The following is an 18,654-nucleotide window of genomic DNA, read 5'->3' on the forward strand; positions in this document are numbered from 1 at the left end:
TCTGACTACTTTAACTGCCAGTGCTCTGGAGAAACATGTTGGGCAATTTTGTTCTGGGAGTTCTGGGAGGATTTTTAAGCTACAAAATGGGTCTCCCCCTCCACTTCTTTCCCCCATGCACCTCATAAATCCCTTCTCCCAATGCCCAGGAGCAGATTTGGGGAGAATGCAGGGTGCATATGAGGAAGGAAGGAGGTGAATTCTGCTGCACAAATGGAAATCCTTGCACTATAGGAACTAGTGTGTTAGTCTACCACTCACTGTTATTTCAGAAGATTTGAACGGAACACCTATGAGCTAGCAATTCAACAAGTGTTTCTAGACATAATCCAAAGCAACACAGTGTACTCTAAAAGTTAACCTAATCAGACAACGCATGGCATTTCCCTCCCCCTTCGGTTGCTTCCAAATGTACCTTTTGAAGGATCTTCCACACTTTAGGATAGAAACCCACGGGGACTCTGTTAATGGCACCATCCAGCCTCCTCCTGCGAAGCCACTGCCCTTGTCGGTCACCCCAACTGATACAGTGCCCACCAGACCCTGTCAAGGATGATGTACTAGTAGGGGACGATGGGCTACTGCATCTCTGAAAAAAGGACAAAATTTCACCAAAAATGTCAGAAGCTCCATTTCAATCCCCGCCGGAGAAAGACTGATTAAGGTAAAGGGTTGCAAGCTGCCCACCTGTCCTTCAACAGGTTACTGCTTATTATACACAACAATCTCATTATATATATTGGTGTGGGTATCCAATCCCTACAATAAGAGAGCAGATTCTTTTCCAACAGAAGCAGCACAGCCCTGTCTGTGTTCTATCAGAAGCAAGACCCATCAAACTTTATTCAATGGATCTTACTCCCTAGTGTATTCAAGATTAGAGCCTAGTTCATTTGCACAACTTCCAAAATTCTTTATTCCAGAGATGTCATAGATGTCTTAATGGGGTTCTTTCTGCATTAGAGGGTCCCAGTGAACAAAGGTGATGGCGCTCCTTGACCTTGCATAGTAGAGGCAGTCAAGATGCCTGCGGTTTTCTCACAAGCTACACCAGCTGAAAAAGTCTCTTCTACACAAGTAGAAGCCATGAATCCAACGTGGATAATTGTGACAGTCATTTGTGAAATGTAGCTTACATAGCTATTCTCAACCAGAATACTTCGTGAAGATTGCATTGCATTGGTACAGCTTGCTCCCCCCCCCCCCCAGGTACTTTTCAAAGGCCAGCCAATTTGAAATCTATAAACACCATGTGCTAGACATCCGGCAGGAAAGTCAGATGTGTGTGTTTGTGTATAATGCTTTAAAACCGTTTTATTGGTCTATTTCCATTAAATGTATGTTAAAGAAATTTCCCCCTTTGCTATATTAATGTTCATTTGCAATGCAGAGGTCCTGGATATTGAATGAGTCAGGCTGTAACCCATTCAGCAGAGCTGACATTAATCACACCATGGTTCAGTGGAAATGTCAATGCTTCAGCAATTAGTGTATCTGTACTATGGTGGTTTTGTCACCTGAGCCCACAACGATAAGATCCCTTCTGCTAATAAATCACTGCATATGACTTGTGGGTCCCGATAGCTAGCCTGCAAAGTGTATAAAGCACCATAATGTATAAACTGCAAAGTGTATAAAGTAGCATAGTTCTTCACACAGCCATTTAACAGGGGGAAGCAGGAGTGTTAATGTCAAAATAAATGGATCAGAGCACATTCTTAAGCGGCTTCCCTTAGCCCTAACAAATCCTAAAAATGTGTTATCAATTTCTCTTCAAGGCTTTGTAACTAAAAATAGATTTCTTGGGGTAGGCTTCAGATAGCTTAAAAAGGTACTGGCGGGTTTCAACCACCAAATGATAAAGCAGAACCTGTATTGCTTGGTGATGGGAGTCTAAACTGACTCCTCACCTTCAGGCATCTCTGCTCCTCAACTGGATTGCCATAAGCCACTGTTGTTCCTGGCTGCGTCTTAGTAGCTACTCTTGTCTCCTTCAGTACTAGGTGTGTTGGCCTATCCATTTTTTTCAGCCCTTTAGTCTTCCAGAGACGCCCCTCAGGCTTTTCCTAAGATTGGTTCCTGCCTGAAAATGTGTCCTGTCAAGTCACTTTTTGGGTGAGGAAGGAGTGTTATGGAAAAATAGAGAAAAAATGTCTTCCTCTCCCGTAATATCAGAACTCAGGATTACCCGGTAAAATTAATGGGTGGAAGATGCGGAACAGACCCAATAAGGTATTTCTTTGCACAGCACACAATTAACCATATGGAATCTGATGATATGGAGTGTGGCGGTGAATGACCATAGACTTGGATAGCATTTTAATCACGGATCAACAAAATGCCTGGACGACAGTTCCATCAATGGGTATTTGCCTTGATGGTTAAATGGTAAACACCAGGTTCAGGACCAAGAACGCCTCTGAATACCAGTTGCTGAGAGGCACATGGCAAGGAAGAGCTGCTGCCTTCATACTCTAATGTGGGCTTCCCAGATGCAGCTGGCCACTCACTCAAAACAAGATGCTAGACTAGCCAGCCTCCTGATTGGATCCATCAGGACTTTTCTTATGCTCAGTATGGGACTCACAGTTACATTTCCCTTTTGCAACATCTACATTTAATTGCTTTAATTGGACATTTCATTCATAGGTTTATCAACACACTGGACACAAAACTACAAACAAATGAATATACTGACAATGTAAGGACATGGAATAATTCTATAGGGTTGTATCCAACAGTGTCTTTCAGCTGACAGTAAGCTGACGGGGAAATTGCTGGAAATGGCTTGCTTTCCTGTTCTGCTGACAGAAGCATTGCCATCACCTAAGCAAGGACATTGGATATAACCCATAGTCTTTTAATAAAGCAATGTTTGTGGTGTGTGTGTGTGTGTGTGTGCATATATGTACATATATATGTACAGTAGCACCTTGGCTTACGTTACCTGAGGGTAACGTAAACTTCAGGTTGCGAAAGCGGCAAACCTGGAAGTGTTTCACTGCGTGCGTATGCGCAGAAGTGGTCCCTCCAGTTGCAGAAACCTCAGGATCTGACTGGAGCTCTGGAACGGATCCCGTCTGCAACTAGAGGTACCACTGTATATATATGTATACACACATACACACAGCCACAATTTTAAATATAAAATACATGTTTATAAATTTTTGTATGCCTTATATTGTAAAAGACAACTGAAGAAACCAAGTTCTGTCATAAATGAGAGATAAAAGCGAAGTAAACTTAGACATGTTTCTGTCCCTACAAAGAGGAAGTGATTTTAAGTTACTGAATGATAGATTACCATGGACCTGGAAGAATGCATGCTGCTGGATGTGGAATGGCCCCCATAGAAGAACTACAAAATAAATGAAAAAGAAAGGGGGGGGGGAATGAGTAAAAACAACACCACGTGGAAAACAAACAAAATGATATAGGTATGAGCAGCAAGCTATAAATGTCCCCATGCTCTCATGTGTTGAAATCTGCAATGAAGGTCATTGCTGTAACTTTTCTGGGCGTCAAAGAAAACAAGGATAATTTGCACCAGTCCCCAATCTGTGCCTGAATAAGAAACCATCTAGACAGTAGTTTGGGGAAGTGTCAGATTTTGCACCCAGTGTTGTTACTTGAAGTGCTGACCTTCAGATAGCAGCAACAATGAAGTAAGAGGAGCTTTTCAAACACATGAAGCATGTTTGAGCCATTGTTAAGATTACATTTCCTATGCAATGAGCGCCATTGCATCAGCCCCATTCCATGCAGCTGCATGCAAGCAAGATGCCAAACAAACTAAGCAATGGAAAGCAAAACAACCAATACACCATCCCAGTATCAAGAACAATGTTTCTGAAGTGCTTTGCTTTTAGCTTTAAGCATGATGTCTTGGTTTAGCTTTGAAATTGACCAAATGGTCAAAAATGCAGGAGAATATATTCTAGCTTTTGAGTATTAAATCAGGTAGAACTCTGAAACTATGGTGGTGTGCTCCTGTTCAGGGTTCCAGCCAGACAGCTATGCCCTTTCCCACGATACTCCATTCCATTCCTCGTCTATTTTCTATTTAACGTATGCACACACACACGCACACACAGAGTCAATAGTCTGTGCCCACATAGCATGCTCACAACTGTTTGAGATGGCTCCCCCACACACTTAAGATTTTTTCCATAAACCTTTGTGTTTTCCCAAAGCCTGCTGATTCCTCCCTCTTGTGTTTGGATGGTACCATTTTGGCTATGTAAAGATCCACACTTAACAGAACAGGGCACAAAATGACTCCATCTATCAAGGTGGCATTTACAAGATCATGTGTACACACCATGCTTCATTTTACAGCCTCCATTTTGGTAGCCATGAGTTGGAAAACCCAGGAGGTGCCCTCTTGTCCCCTGCCCTTCTCCAGAATTCAGCAAATGTTTTTCAGCATGCATTTCAAGCAGCCACAGACAGTGGCAATTTCCCTTTATGTTTCAAGAACAAGGCTTAGTTAAAGTAAGGATGTCCTCTCTACCTTTGTGGCCTATGTCCACATTGCCAGGATGCTGAGTGCAACTGCAGCAACACCTGAATAGTGCAGTGGCCAAAATGCCGAGCTTTGATGTGGGGGAAAGCCCCCGTTCAAATCCCCACTGAGCTACAAAGGCCACCAGATGACCTTTCACTTAATGTGGCTCACGGGGTATTGTGACACTATAACACTGCTCTGAGTCCCCTGGAGGAAAGACAAGAACCAAATCAAATAAATAGCCACAGCTTAATCTATGGCTCAGCTGCCTGCCCTATGAAGAAGACAATGGAGGATTTGTTGCTAGGCAAACGTATGCTAAGCTAAGCCCTTAAAAATATCCAGAGACACAAGTCATTTGGGTTTAGAGAAATGCCAGGATGAAGGGCTGTTGGGTACTTCTAGGTTGGTGCGTAGCCTTATACAGCTTAACAAGAATCCATGTTGGTATTCAATCCCTTATGTGATTAAAACACTCAAATATAATTTAGATTATTCTGGGATTCTGCACCATTTGCTACATCTTTAAAAGAGGAGACGAATGCAATACATGAAATAAATTCGCTGTTAGGTTTCTAAGCCTAGCTATCTATATGAATATACCCAAATTTAATGAGTTTTGAATGTTTCTATATTTACAACCACACCCCTCTGAGAAATTTTGTAGTGCAATGCATCTATTATGACATCGTATTAATGCTGACCTCTAGTGGGCAGTTGAATATACAAAAAGAAACACACATAATGTGCACCCGGAAAGCAATGAGCTGAGGGTATAGAGTTGCAAAGGCATAACAGTTTCAGAGCAAAGTTAATTTAACACACAGGCTTTCTATATAATCATATAAAATGCTTCAAGGCTTGGCTGGGGCAAATCTAAGATATAGCAATGTCTAAGTGAATAAAACATGCCTTACAGAACAATCCTGCACATGTTTAGGCTCTGCCACTAGCACAGTGATGGAGCACATGCAGACAGTCTCAGGTTTAAGTCCTGACATTTCCTGGTAGGGTTGGGAAAGAGCCTTGAATATCAACTAGTGTAGAGAACTAGGGTGACCCATAGTCTTGCTCAGTAGAAGGCAGTCTTCCTATATCTCACTGTGTTTAATGGGCCTTACTCCATAGTGGACATCTTTAGAACACCTCCATAAACTCTTAGGAGTTTTCCCCAATGTTGTAAGCACTTACAGATCAGCACAGAAGTAGTAAAAAATTGCAGCAAGCACATAGTAACTATGGGCTACTTGGTACATTTGAACCCAAGTTTGACACTGAGTGAACATGCAGTACAACTGCCATGAATCCTGGCTCTCTGTTAAGTTCATCTGAACGATGCCACTGTTGTAAAGCACGTTAGAGCCCTACCACATATTACAAGGGCTTTTTTTCAGCTGGAACTCACTGGAACTCAGTTCCTGCACCTTTCAAGTGGGTGCCATTGCCATTGAGAGAGAACGTGGGAGGTGTTCATGGTGAGTTCCAGCACTTCTTCTAGAAAAATAGCACTGCGTATTACGCTTTCTAAGCGAGCACTTAAAAACAAAAAGTGTGACACGGCCCCAAGGATGTCACTGCTATGTTAAGATGGTGATGCTATGGTAGTGTTTTGTTTTGTTTTTGCTTTCTGGGGGAGGAGTGTGTTGCTGGGGTTTGGGGGGAGCTACACATGATTATTGATTCAGGATAGCAGTCTTGCTTTAGTAACCTTGGAAACCACCCTGGAACTCATGCTACGGAGAGAGTGAGCCAACAAATCTTTCACACAAGCACATTAGTCATTTTCAACTTGACGGTTTAAATATGTGTTCTAACGCCTATCCGTGCACTCGTCTCAAAATGCATATATGCACTTCCAGCATGCAAATTTAGCAACTTGATATGCACACACGTGTCACTTTCATTTCACCTGTTCGCTACTACTTAGCCTCCAATGTCTCTAGAATGAAAAACGAAACAAACAAAAAAAACTGTAAATGGTGAAAGCAGATGCTGCAAACAAGCAACACAAGCAGACGTGAAATGTTTTCGCTGATCAATACCGGCAATTAAGGTCTCATATGGATGAAACTTGTGAGCTACTACCTCCCAACTAAAATATAAAACCACCACTAGTGCCTTCCTTTTTCAAATGATTTGTAAGAAATATGAGATGGGGCGGGCTGGGCTTTGTGTGTATTTTAAGGATAGAGGACTTGACAAGTGTCTCTTGAACATGCCTCAAATGCATTAAGTGACAGGCCATCCTTCCTTTCCCTTCTCTTTCCTTTCTTATTCAAGCTCAAGTTGCTGCACGTGGTTCTCTAATTCCCCATGTGATCCTCACAACATCCTTCAGGAACAGGTGATTGGCTATTCCCTGCTTTATTATTATTATTATTATTATTATTAAGGAGCGGCTTTCTAGCAGTCATGACAGGCTGAAATATCTTGGGTTGGCTGTGGAAGCTCTCGCACAGCTCCTTTGGACCCTCGCAGGATATGCTCTCAGATTAAGAAGAGGTAGATCAAAGTGAGTAGCCACCAGAGAGAAATGAGCTCTCACGAGCCAGTCCCTAAAGGTGCCTGGAAGGAAATGCAGAGACAGGAGCTCACCTGTTTCATCTCGCTCTTCAGCCTAGTGATGCCACTTCGTTCTGTTTTCGTTGCTCCCGTATGACCCACTTCATGGATAGATATAGCAGGGCTTGATGTTGAAGAATCGAGAGGACGCACTTAGGGAGAGGGAGGGAAAGGAAGAAGAAAAAAACATTTTGTGTTATCAAAAAATGAAACATGAACAAGAGTAATTTTTTTAAATGGCACATAGAAGAAAAGTGTATTACTGCTCCTTTCGACTCCAAATTCTTTCCCACTGAGTATATGATGGAGGAGATTTTTCATATCGAAGGGGCTTAGATTCATTAAGCTTTCGGAGGCTTCTTCACCTATATAAGGGAAAGCAATAAGGACAATGCAGTTGCTGTTGCAGGAGAGCAAGTTGTCAGTAGAACAGATCACTTAATGAACGGCTCCATTATTATTTCTCAGCTTACCAAATTAATAGCAAGCCCTGCCTTCAGCCCATATCACTTAATGAAAGGTAAGTAGCTGGTGTGATCTTTTTCAGCTGGGTACTTTTTCTGGCTTTCTCCCCTCTGACAAGCCCACATAAATTGCATTAGTACAAAAAGGCTTTGTTTTACACCGAAGGGGATAAATAGCACCCTTTCTCCGCTATGTATATCGCTGCAGCATTCTCACTTCTGAGTCACAGGTCTCAAGTTCATATACAGAACCACAGTGAAGATAATCGTCTATCTTAAAATATCTTCTTTCCCAGCTCCTGAAAGTGGGATGGCAGACAATGAGCCCTTGCTGTCAATCAGCTAGATGCAGTTTAACATGATTGTTTTCCTGGGGCTTTTCATACTTAAAAGAATAAAAACGCATGGCATCTGGAGCAGACTTTGTTGAGCATGCGGAAGGAATGCAGGAACGAACAGCAAATCCCTGCGGGTGCTTTTTAAGAAAATGATACCTGCCCAATTCACAGACACAAAACAAAGGCAAAGTAACTTGGGCTACAATTCTATGCATAGTTGCCTGGGGACAACTTCTGAGTAAACATGGATCAGATTGCAACATTTAACTCTAGATTATGCTGCAAATTCATCCTGATTTCTATTAAAACAATCCTACAGATATTCTGCTGGTGGAAGAACTTAAAACTGTAGCAGCTTATTATATATTATTACTATTTTGTACATCTATTAATGAACATGGCATTAATAATACCATCTCTAGCTACTGTGCACTGTCTTCCAGCAGCGCTCTGAATCAAATCTGCTCCAGAGGGTCCCTTAGCCCTCCAGAGCCAATTTTGAAGACTTGTCTCTTGCACAGCATTGAATTCCATCCTCCCTCTCTCTACCATCACCTCCGATTCCTTTTCAGAAGCCTTTTCAGAAGCACACACACAAACTCTCTACATACCGTATTGGCCTGAATATAAGCCTCACTTTCCCCCCAAATTCCAACTGTGAAAAGTTAAAATGCGGCTTAAATTTGCAACCTTACAAAAATAGGCTTTTATGATATCGCTGCTGAAATAGACATACGGTAAAACGGAACGGGTGTGAGTGCCTGTGGAATTTTAATATTCAGGTGCGGCTTATATTCGGGCCAATATGGTATCAATCACACCTACAGTCACCCTGCCTTGGATTCATCCACTGTAAGTGGGGCATCACTCATGGACTGTTCTACTATTGGCTTGTGGCAACAAAACTGGCCTCACCTGAACAATTCAAGCTGCGAGCAAGTTCTGTGGCCATTACTTGAATGATGAGTCCAATGCGGAGCCTGAGCATCTCTGCAAATAGACTGGGCTGTGACCGGACATACATAGCCAAGTATACCATGATTTCCTGTTATGGGCGAGGAGGACAGAGGAAGGAAAAAAAGAGCATTGGTTTTAGAGGCCTTCGTCACGTTTATGAAAACTGCAACACGGTGAGAGAAACAAAGCTGTTTCTTCAAGGCTTCCTTTTGCATTACCTGAGTAAGAACCGCAATGCTGATGTCTTGACCACTGGCTTCATATATGAGTTTGCTTAGTTCCTCAGGTGGCAAAGGCCTAAAGAAAATGGACCATTGATTAAAGACTGCGAGGATGCTATATTTGCCACCAACAATCCTCTGTGGTGTTTATGTGTGTATATGTGCCATTCTCCCAGGAAAACTACCCAGTGGCTCATGAGAATGTTGTGGGGACTCCACAGATACATCCACATGGAGAAAAATGGGGGTCCTCTTCATGCGGGTTATTCCTTGATCATCTAGTCACAACCTTGCTGCTGATTATATTCCCCCCGATTGCCTTTACTCTTCGATTCCCACTGCACCATTCCTACAGCTAAAGATTGCTAGCAAACTTGCTAAGGTCCTGCATAACATATTGTTCAGGTCCAGCCTTGCCAAAGAGGACCAATGTCTCTTTTATAATTATTTAACTACATTTCTATTTGTTGTTTCTCAAAATCCTGTACAATTTACAACTAAAAAAAACCACACATTAAAAATACCCAGTAAATAAAGGCTGCGTTATTCATTCTAAATATATTACTTCACAATATACAAGAAGACGACAATTAGAGAAGACACATAAAGTGTGATAAATAAGGCTATAAAGGTGATGAATGCTTACGCTGTTATTGTTTTTTCACGTGGCTCAGGTGGCAGGCCTACTGTAAGTTGCTTCTGGTGTGACAGGAGGTCTGTGCATGCCTAGCGCAGGATAAAAGGAGAGAAGTGGTGAGATTGATCTCTTAATTACACCACAACCAACACTGTCTTATTTTAAATTCAAAGATATTGCAGGAACCCATATATGCAGCAACCAGCACAGTCTTCTTTTAGATGCAGAAACATTGCTTTGCCCATTCTGTAGCACTAATTAGATAAAGAAGAGGAAGCACCATTTATTGTACCTGTAACAAGGACAGAGAAACTATAGCAAGGTGACTGATCAATCATCCTGCTTGCTGTCAGTCAGGAAAGATGTAGTGCCCACTGAGGACATTTTAAGGTGTTTCAGTGCACATGTGTACATCTCTAAAAGCAAATGTCTCTCAAGATGCAGTGTGTGTGTCTATATATAATTTCCACCCGCACTTAAAACTGTCCATGGGTCAATTTATCTACTTATAGTAACAATAATTGCCAGCATAAAAGCAGTAGGAGAAATTCAGCGGCAACAGTGCAATCAGATGCACAGCTTCACAAAAAACAGATCTAAATTTCAGTGGATTAAAAATGTACATATCTAAAAAGATCTGGCCTTAGGAGCTGAAGTGCAAGCTTCCTATAGGAACACACACACATACATACATGTAAGTCAGGGATATAGATCTGTGGCCCTGCAGATGATACTGGACTAGAGTTCCTGACCACTGGCTGGTTGAGGCTGATGGGAGTTGGAGCGCAGGAGTGTTGGGGGGGGGGGCACTGGCTCCCCATCCTTGCTACAGTTAAACTGGATGTATGAACCTGGATGGGAAACTGCTGGGAGTCCACTGTAATAGTAAAGCAAATGAGTTGCTCCCAACTAAGTCACGCACACAATAAGCTAAGTGAAATAAATGTACTTAAGTTAGTAGCCTAGTTCATTGATTTCAGTGGGTCTACTCTAAGTGTTACTTAGCTGGACACAACCCATCTTTTTTTGAATAAATAAAACCTAGCAACGAGTTGCAAAACATATTGCAGACACATTCTTCTAGTAGCAAAAGCATATCTATCCCCACACCCAAAGACAAAAAGAAGAGCAAATGGAACAGGTAAGGCCTTGGGTTGATTAACATTTTATGGCCTTTTAAATGTGTTTGTGGGAGGTGGGGTATTTGTTTGCTTTTTGTTCTATTATGTATTTTGTATTCTCATTTTATGTATTTTTTAATGTCCTGTGATCTTTGGATAAAGGGCAGCATACAAATTTAGTAAACAAATAAATGATATATACTTGCTCCACACCTCAGCTAGGACTTCCACTCTTTTTTGCAGTATGCCAGAGATATAGCGGATCAGCCCCCATTCTTGGTTCAGGCCTGCTTTGCTGTAGAGCTCATTGAGAAGACAATGAACTGTGATTCCACACTGGCCATAGAGACATGTTTCCCAGTCAAGGCCTCTTAAAATGCAAAACCAGAAATGGTTAGATGTACTTATAAACTAATACATAGCTATTACACACACACACACACACACAGAGAGAGAGAGAGAGAGAGAGAGAGAGAGAGAGAGAGAGAGAGAGGACATTTTCATTGCAGAAATAAGGGAAATACCTGAAAGTGTGTAGAAGTTGCAAGAACTCTATATTAGACCGGAGTACTAAAGTGATGCTTCATCGTTTTGAACCTAATGACCCTGGATCCCTCCATGATGGGAAAAAGGTGAAACATAAATGTAAGACATTGTTTAATTGTATTACATTTATGTCTCTCCCTACTTCCTTCATGGAATCCAAGGTGGCATATGGTTGGTTCCCAAGTGATCTCCCACCCAGACACTGCCAAACTCAGCCTTGCATAGCCTCAGCAACATAGTAGTAGCCTCATGTGCCTTCATAACTTTCTTAAGCAGAAATATATAGCAGTCAAGCCCTGTACAGCATTTAACTGGAACTCGACAGCAGCAGAATAATAAAAATCAAGAGACTGTGATAACATACAATGATTATTCAGCCAGCTAAAAGCAATGAAGCAAAAATTAAAAATAGATATTATGGCATCATGATTCCCACTTATTTCTACAAAGATGCCCTTCAAGTTTCTGATCAAATTCCAACCAGGTACAGAGGCCTATACTTTTCCTGACTATTATATTTAAGTCATCCTACAAACATATGCAAGATATGTTAACGAGAGTAATCATCACGTTCCTTAATTTTTAAAGTACTTTTGTTATGTGTGTGTGTTTTTGATAGCCTGTATTGCAAAATAAAATCCCATTGACAGTGATGGTGGGAAGTTCCATCCCGAAGTTCCCCCCATTTACCGCTCAAAAGAACTTTGCATGAATGTAGCATCAAGCCCTAAAATAGCCAAATACGAAAACAAGAGGCAGGTGTCCTGCTGCATCTTGCACTGTGACAATTGGAATGATCAGCTCTGCAAACATTAATACAGAAGATCTGACTAGACACTAGATAGCACTTCAAACAATTTTGTGGGTGTGCTAAAAGGCAACAGAATGGGAAATGAAAACTTTGTAATAAAACATTAGGAATACATAACAGTAATCTGAAGGCTGAAACCCATGTCAGAAGCTGAAACCCTGTGGCACTCCAGATGTTGAAATCCAACTCCCATAATCCTTGACTGTTGGCTTTGCTGGCTGGGACTGACAGATGTTGGAATCATCCATCTGGAGGGCCACTTTCCCCATGCTTGCCGTAAGGGAGGTCACAGCTGTCAGGGTCATGAACAACAATAATCCCACGTAACATTAGTACGGCTGGGTGCTTTTACTTCCTAGAAATGCCACCATTTAAAAATAAACAAAATTTGATACAAAGATACTAGGAAACTTACTTTATTAGATACAGGATGTACAATATATCTGCCTGGTCATGTAAAGTGGGACATTCCTTTAACTGCTCTACTAATTTCACACAGTCCAAATCGCCGTGAGCATCTTTTGGCAATTGAAGAACAGGCTCCGGATCCTATTAATCAAAGACAAACTTTAAATGACCCAAAGTCAAAAAAGGCCTGAACATGATAGGTTACTCTGTAACTCATTAGCTATCGTTACTGCCTGGGAAACGTGAGGGCCACATAAATGCAATTACAGTGGTACCTTGGGTTACAGATGCTTCAGGTTACAGACTCTGCTAACCCAGAAATAGTACCTCGGGTTAAGAACTTTGCTTCAGGATGAGAACAGAAATTGTGTGGCAGTGGCGTGGTGGCAGCAGGAGGCCCCATTAGCTAAAGTGGTACCTCAGATTAAGAACAGTTACAGGTTAAGAACGGACCTCCAGAATGAATTAAGTTCTTAACCAGAGGTACCACTGTACAGAATTGAGACAGTGTTTCTGAACGCTTTTTATATTTGTTTAACTAACTTTATTCCAGGTATATGGATGAAAAGAGAGTCGGCTGGAAGTTCTAAAGTGTGGGCTTTTTTTAAAAAAAAAACAAACCACCACTGGGTAACTAAATAAAAAAGAGATTCAAGCAATATTAGTTTTGTCTTTTAAAATAATATTTGCATTTAATACCCATGGGCCTTCAAACAGTAAGCCGGCTGGGCTGTACAAGTGTAGGGTGACCTCCTTGCTTTGAAGCAGAAGAGAAGTAAAAACCAAAAGGAGAGGGAGTCTCTTATTCCAAAAATAAAGGGTTGCAATGTGTACTCAAGCCATGTCTCTGCTGTTTTGCACGCCCCAAATAAATGAGCTGTGCGCTGAGCAATTCTGCAGGAGCTAGAATGCAGCCCTCCTGGACTCAGGGAATCCAGCCTGCATTTGCTGCAGAGTTATAAAGATTCAATTATGTATCATTAGTCCTGGTGTGGTCTGAAAGCAAGGAACTAACAGCTCTTTCATCATGAAGCAAGGAACAAGCCTTCTGAAGGCTGCCTCTGCTTCTTGAACTGACCATTGAATTAACATCCGAGCAATAGATTACAACGCTGCAATATTTCCACTTACTTCCCACACCATACTAATGTGATTCCACCTCCTTATTTCAGGAACTCGTGCACTTTTTTATACTCCTTTTTTGCAGGAATAATTTCAGTTCCATAACTATTGAAAAGCCTTCTTCCCTATGAAATAACCTTCTGGTTTGTAGATAGTTATTCTAGTGTATTGGATTTAATCTTCTGATTTCAATGGATTGAAATGGGTTCCCATGTTGTGTGAGCAGAGTTCCAATAACACAATGGGGTTTCCCCTTCCTCTCCTCCCCTGTACAGTCCCTCATGCACACCCCACCCCCAAGTCTGCTCTGGAGGAAGAATGAGCAGAGGAAGAAGTCCCATTGCGCTTGGACACCATTGGATGCAACCCAATAACTTTGATTGCTGCCGCCATATTTTAGTGTTCTAATGTTTCTGGAACCAATATGTTGCATTGTTAAATTGGGGCTTTATTTTGCTGTCAGCCATCTTGGACTCCTTAAGGTGGAGTACAAATGATTTAAATAAAATAAACTGTTTCAGTTATGCACAAGTGAAACATGATATATTTGTTTTTCAGCTACTTCTATTGATTAAAACGGTAAACAAAGAGGTAGGTCATTATGCTTTCCATATGTGAACATTGCAATGGCTTACTTCGTCCACCAGTGAATGTGGTGAGTCAACAAGGTTCAGAGATTTCCGGTGGGTGTTCAAAACCTTTGTAGGCAAAGACATCGAAACATCTGGGAACAAACAAATCAGGTCATTCTAAGTACACAAACGTGCTATTGTAAGAGCCCACAGTGTTTCGGATACTAAAACATTATATTAAGGACCTAGTTGTGCAGTACAAGAAAATATGTGTAACCAACACCACTGGAACAGAGAAAGATACTTTGAGGAGGGCAATTCAGAATGTTGATATATTTCATTAAATTTATACCCTGCCCTTTATCCCCAAAGAGTCCAGGGCAGCAGCGCTTAAGAAGGAAGTAGGGAAAGGGTTAAGTATCCTTTCCCCTCCTCTTCTCCAACTCACTTCCTTCCCAAGTAGGAAGAAAAAAATATATGTAACATCCAATTAATCTCTCTATTTCTCCCACCTGAAATCAGCAATCATTGTAATATGCTAACACGTCTCAGGTCTGGAGAAAGATAGTATCTTAAAATGCAGAAGTTAATGTCAGCATGCTTTGGTTCAACACTGGACAGAATGCTAAGCATTAAGTGTGTGTCAGGGAACTGCCATCGGAGCCAAGAGTGGAGGTAAGGCTCCCTAGAGATGCAGGAGAAGGACCCAGTAGGGAGAGAGGGAACACTTCCTCTGAGAAAGGAAATCAGCGTGACACCAGGAAGAAAGGGGAGCAGGGAAGGACTTCGGAGAGATGGCTCCAAGACTCTTCCACAGAGACCAGCGGGGAGAGCCCAGGACCTCCGCTGGCCACGCCCACTCTGCGCAGGAAACTTCCACGCAGGGAAGCTAAGCGGAGACTTGGTGTCAAAGAGCTTTTATGCTGGAAGAAGTTCAGGAAACGCCCACTGACGGATTCTGCCAGTGACTGACACAGCCATGGAGAAAGGGCTATCCAGCCAGGGAAAGGTTTAGCCAGACAACGTTGCCTAGAGCAGCGGCCACTTACGCACGGGCAACCCCAATTCCCTTTACAAGTGTGTATACCCTTTAAAGGCATGTTCACATTGCAGAAAATTACACTTTTTCTCCCTAGTATATCCAACTAATACTGTGCAATTTGCAGTTAATTATCAAGTTCTGTCCCAATTTTCACTGTATTTCTAGGTTTTAGCACCTCGCAAATGACGTACAGCACCTATTGACCCATGATGTCCCTTGGCAACAGTAATGATGATTTTAACAACTATTTCACGACATTTTCCCTCCTTCAAATTCTTTTTTTTTCCTCATCATTTACAATCTGATTATGCACTTATCTCCCTTATTCATCAGCTCAGTGGAATAGAGAGTTCTCTGTAGCTTTCAGTTTTTATTCCTGACTTTACACATGTGGTCACAATGTGATGCTTATTACTGAGAACTTTTGACAACAGAAATTGGTTGCAAATTGTCCCATTTGTACATGCCATCATAATGTCCACTTCAACTTCAGAGCTTCAGTGATGACAAGCTAATTGTCCGTTACACAGAAAATGAAACATTATTTCAAAGGAATTGTGCTATAAGGAATATTTCTTGGTAACTAAAATTAGCGTGGACTAACCGTTTTAACACTATTCTTAGCTTTAGCATCAATTTAGCATTTACAGGCATTTCTTCTGTGAAAGTTTATAAAACTCAAAATGCTGTAAAAACTTACTGGGAACATCCAGACCCTTCGTCTTGGCCATGATTGACAGTATTTCTCTGGTAGAATGAGCAGCACTAAACACATAGCTTGAACCAGATGTTTTTGATATCGGAGGCAAGTGTGATTTAAGAGCAGTGCTCTGTAACATTGTGTTTATATACTGGTCCAGTTCGTCCTGGGATTCTGTCAAAACAGGTTCAAAAGGAAATCAGTTTGAAAGAGACACTGGAACTTTACTTCCTTCTGACTGACATCACCTTTTGGCATCAGAAAAACAATACAGGTAAAACAATAATAGTAAACAGTCACTAAGTCATTTGTTAAAGAAAAATGATTAAATACAATGATTAAATGTTTCAGGCCATGGCAAGGCAATGCAAGGAACTCCCCGTTTGCACAGGAGTTGCATTCCAGATCTTCAAGTGTGTCATTGAGCGCATGTAAATCCACCTCACCCCCCCTCCTGGGCCGACAATGGCCCGCCTGTTGGCAGTTGTGCACCAATCTCATGTACCATTCACATGCACCCTGCTCATCTGCAGCTGCTACAGATGCTCACAATATCATCATCTTCTTCTATTGTTCAAGAAAAGGTTAACTTCCCATTCCCCTTCCCCATTGAAGGAATTAGGGCCAGGACAACGAACCCAACACAAATCCCAGGCTTCCCCTTTTCTCCCTCAGATCTCCATCTCTGCTCAGTCTCATTTCTTCCTCCATGTGGCCTTCTGCAACTCCTGGTCTTTTCTCTCCCACTTCTATCAGTGTGATTCCTCCATCACTCTGGCCCTACTGTGTTGCTATAGTCTATACACCTCTCTCTAATCACACACAGAGGAAGGGGGGGAGGGTCCTCAGAGACAAGAGAGATCCTACAATGAGACTAGGATATAAGGAAATTGGACATAGCAGCATACCATGAGCCTCATCAGAAGGCTGCAAGGTAACAGTTTTCCCCGCAACAGTACAGAACAACATTTATAGAAAATTCAGTAATAAATACAATTCAACAATACATGAATATAGAAGACCTATTCTATATGCAAAACTTATTCCATGCAGCTTGAAAATATGCAAACATTTAAATAACAGTGTTTGGTGTGTTTTTTAAAAAATATGTCCACTGTTAGCTAGATGAAACATGAAAAGTTCTGTCCTCAGTCAAGAGAAATGGCACCAAAAATACTTTTTTGGAAATGGCGGCTTTTGTCAGGCTGTATTTGAAGAGGGTCCTCAAACACAGAGCCCAAAGTTTGCACACTGAAGATTTCAGCTGTAATCCCTATTGTTTTCAATTAAAGGATTTCAGAAAGCAGAACTGGGATAGAGTTCTGTCTGAGACCATGAAGAATGACTCACAGTCACATTCACCTATCTGTACATTTCATTTAAAACATGCTGTTAGATATCCCTCAAATTTCAAGAACAGCATGGGCAAAACAACCTCTCCAGAAATCCAACGATTCCTTTATGATCCGATTTAAAATATATTCCTCTGACATTGGCTTTGAGATGTGTTCACTTTGGCAAGTGTGTGTATAATTTGAAATATTAAAAAACCAAAACCAGTATTACCTTTGCTGCCGAAGTCTGCATAATCTAGTTCATATCCACTTTCAGGGCTGGAATAACCTTCATTGTCATCATCAAAGAGCTTCCCATCAGAATCAGGGTCCAGAAAGCTGAGGTTTGTATAGAATGAAGTGGTCAGGAAGTCTGAAAACTTGCCCAACTTCACCCTGAAGAACAAACATCAAAGCAGCCAAAGAAGAAAAGAACATCATTTTATATGAATGCTTATTGCACTAGATATAAAAGTTTTCCCACTATAATCAGCATTTGCTATGTTTTTGACTATTGTTGGCACTGTGCAGAAGAGGGAAGCACAGCTCTATACAATCATAGCTAAATGGTCTCCATGCTGGCAGCAACTCTTTCTTTGACTACTAGATGCTATTACTAGATGCTATGGGAAACAACAGGAATGGGCATCAAGACCACACCCTACTTGAGAGCTACTCCAGGGTATCTAACTGCCCACTTAGAGACAACACACTGGACTCAGCCTGCAATCCGATACAGGCAACCCGCCGATTTCCATGGGATTTGCATTCCAGGTCACTGTGCATGTCAGTAGAGTATGCATAAGCCCACCTTTCCCCCATTACAACCTCTTTCAGTTCTGAAGAAAGGCCCATGTGTGCACAGTTGTGTGTTCTTTGAATGTGTGCAATGCAGGGTTTGCCTGTACATGCTTAATTGAGAGCAACTTCCATTGAGTAGATGTGCAACCTGCCAAGTTTTGTTTTTTTTAGTAACTCCCATGCCACAAACTTATGTGTATTTATACAAAATTAAATTTCATTAATGCAATTTGCTCTCTGGTAATGCATGCTAGGGACGCAGGTGGTGCTGTAGGTTAAACCACAGAGCCTAGGACTTGCCGATCAGAAGGTCAGTGGTTCGAATCCCCGCGATGGGGTGAGCTCCTGTTGCTCAGTCCCTGCTCCTGCCAATCTAGCAGTTCGAAAGCACGTCAAAGTGCAAGTAGATAAATAGGTACTGCTCCAGTGGGAAGGTAAACGGTGTTTCCGTGCGCTGCTCTGGTTCGCCAGAAGCGGCTTAGTCATGCTGGCCACATGACCCGGAAGCTGT

General features: G+C 41.7%; 1 protein-coding gene across 3 annotated transcripts in view; it reads right to left on the reverse strand.

The window, feature by feature from the left end:
- PHKA2 (phosphorylase kinase regulatory subunit alpha 2) overlaps nucleotides 1–18,654 on the reverse strand; it is a 51,719-nt gene that overhangs the window by 6,916 nt on the left and 26,149 nt on the right. The window contains exons 19-31 of one of the 3 annotated variants that reach the window (XM_081909166.1): nucleotides 17,575–17,738; nucleotides 16,009–16,182; nucleotides 14,330–14,418; nucleotides 12,580–12,713; nucleotides 11,021–11,177; nucleotides 9,696–9,775; nucleotides 9,047–9,125; nucleotides 8,787–8,916; nucleotides 7,333–7,434; nucleotides 7,103–7,221; nucleotides 6,417–6,446; nucleotides 3,305–3,358; nucleotides 416–589 (exon numbers count right to left, since the gene is read on the reverse strand). In XM_081909166.1, the coding sequence (XP_081765292.1) occupies nucleotides 416–589; nucleotides 3,305–3,358; nucleotides 6,417–6,446; nucleotides 7,103–7,221; nucleotides 7,333–7,434; nucleotides 8,787–8,916; nucleotides 9,047–9,125; nucleotides 9,696–9,775; nucleotides 11,021–11,177; nucleotides 12,580–12,713; nucleotides 14,330–14,418; nucleotides 16,009–16,182; nucleotides 17,575–17,738 (1,486 nt within the window). The remainder of the gene's footprint in view (nucleotides 1–415; nucleotides 590–3,304; nucleotides 3,359–6,416; nucleotides 6,447–7,102; nucleotides 7,222–7,332; nucleotides 7,435–8,786; nucleotides 8,917–9,046; nucleotides 9,126–9,695; nucleotides 9,776–11,020; nucleotides 11,178–12,579; nucleotides 12,714–14,329; nucleotides 14,419–16,008; nucleotides 16,183–17,574; nucleotides 17,739–18,654) is intronic. The other 2 variants (XM_081909167.1, XM_081909168.1) reach the window with 2 other exon arrangements.

This window comes from Podarcis melisellensis (assembly GCF_964234715.1).
Source record: "Podarcis melisellensis genome assembly, chromosome: 4".
Taxonomy (NCBI): Eukaryota; Metazoa; Chordata; class Lepidosauria; order Squamata; family Lacertidae; genus Podarcis; species Podarcis melisellensis.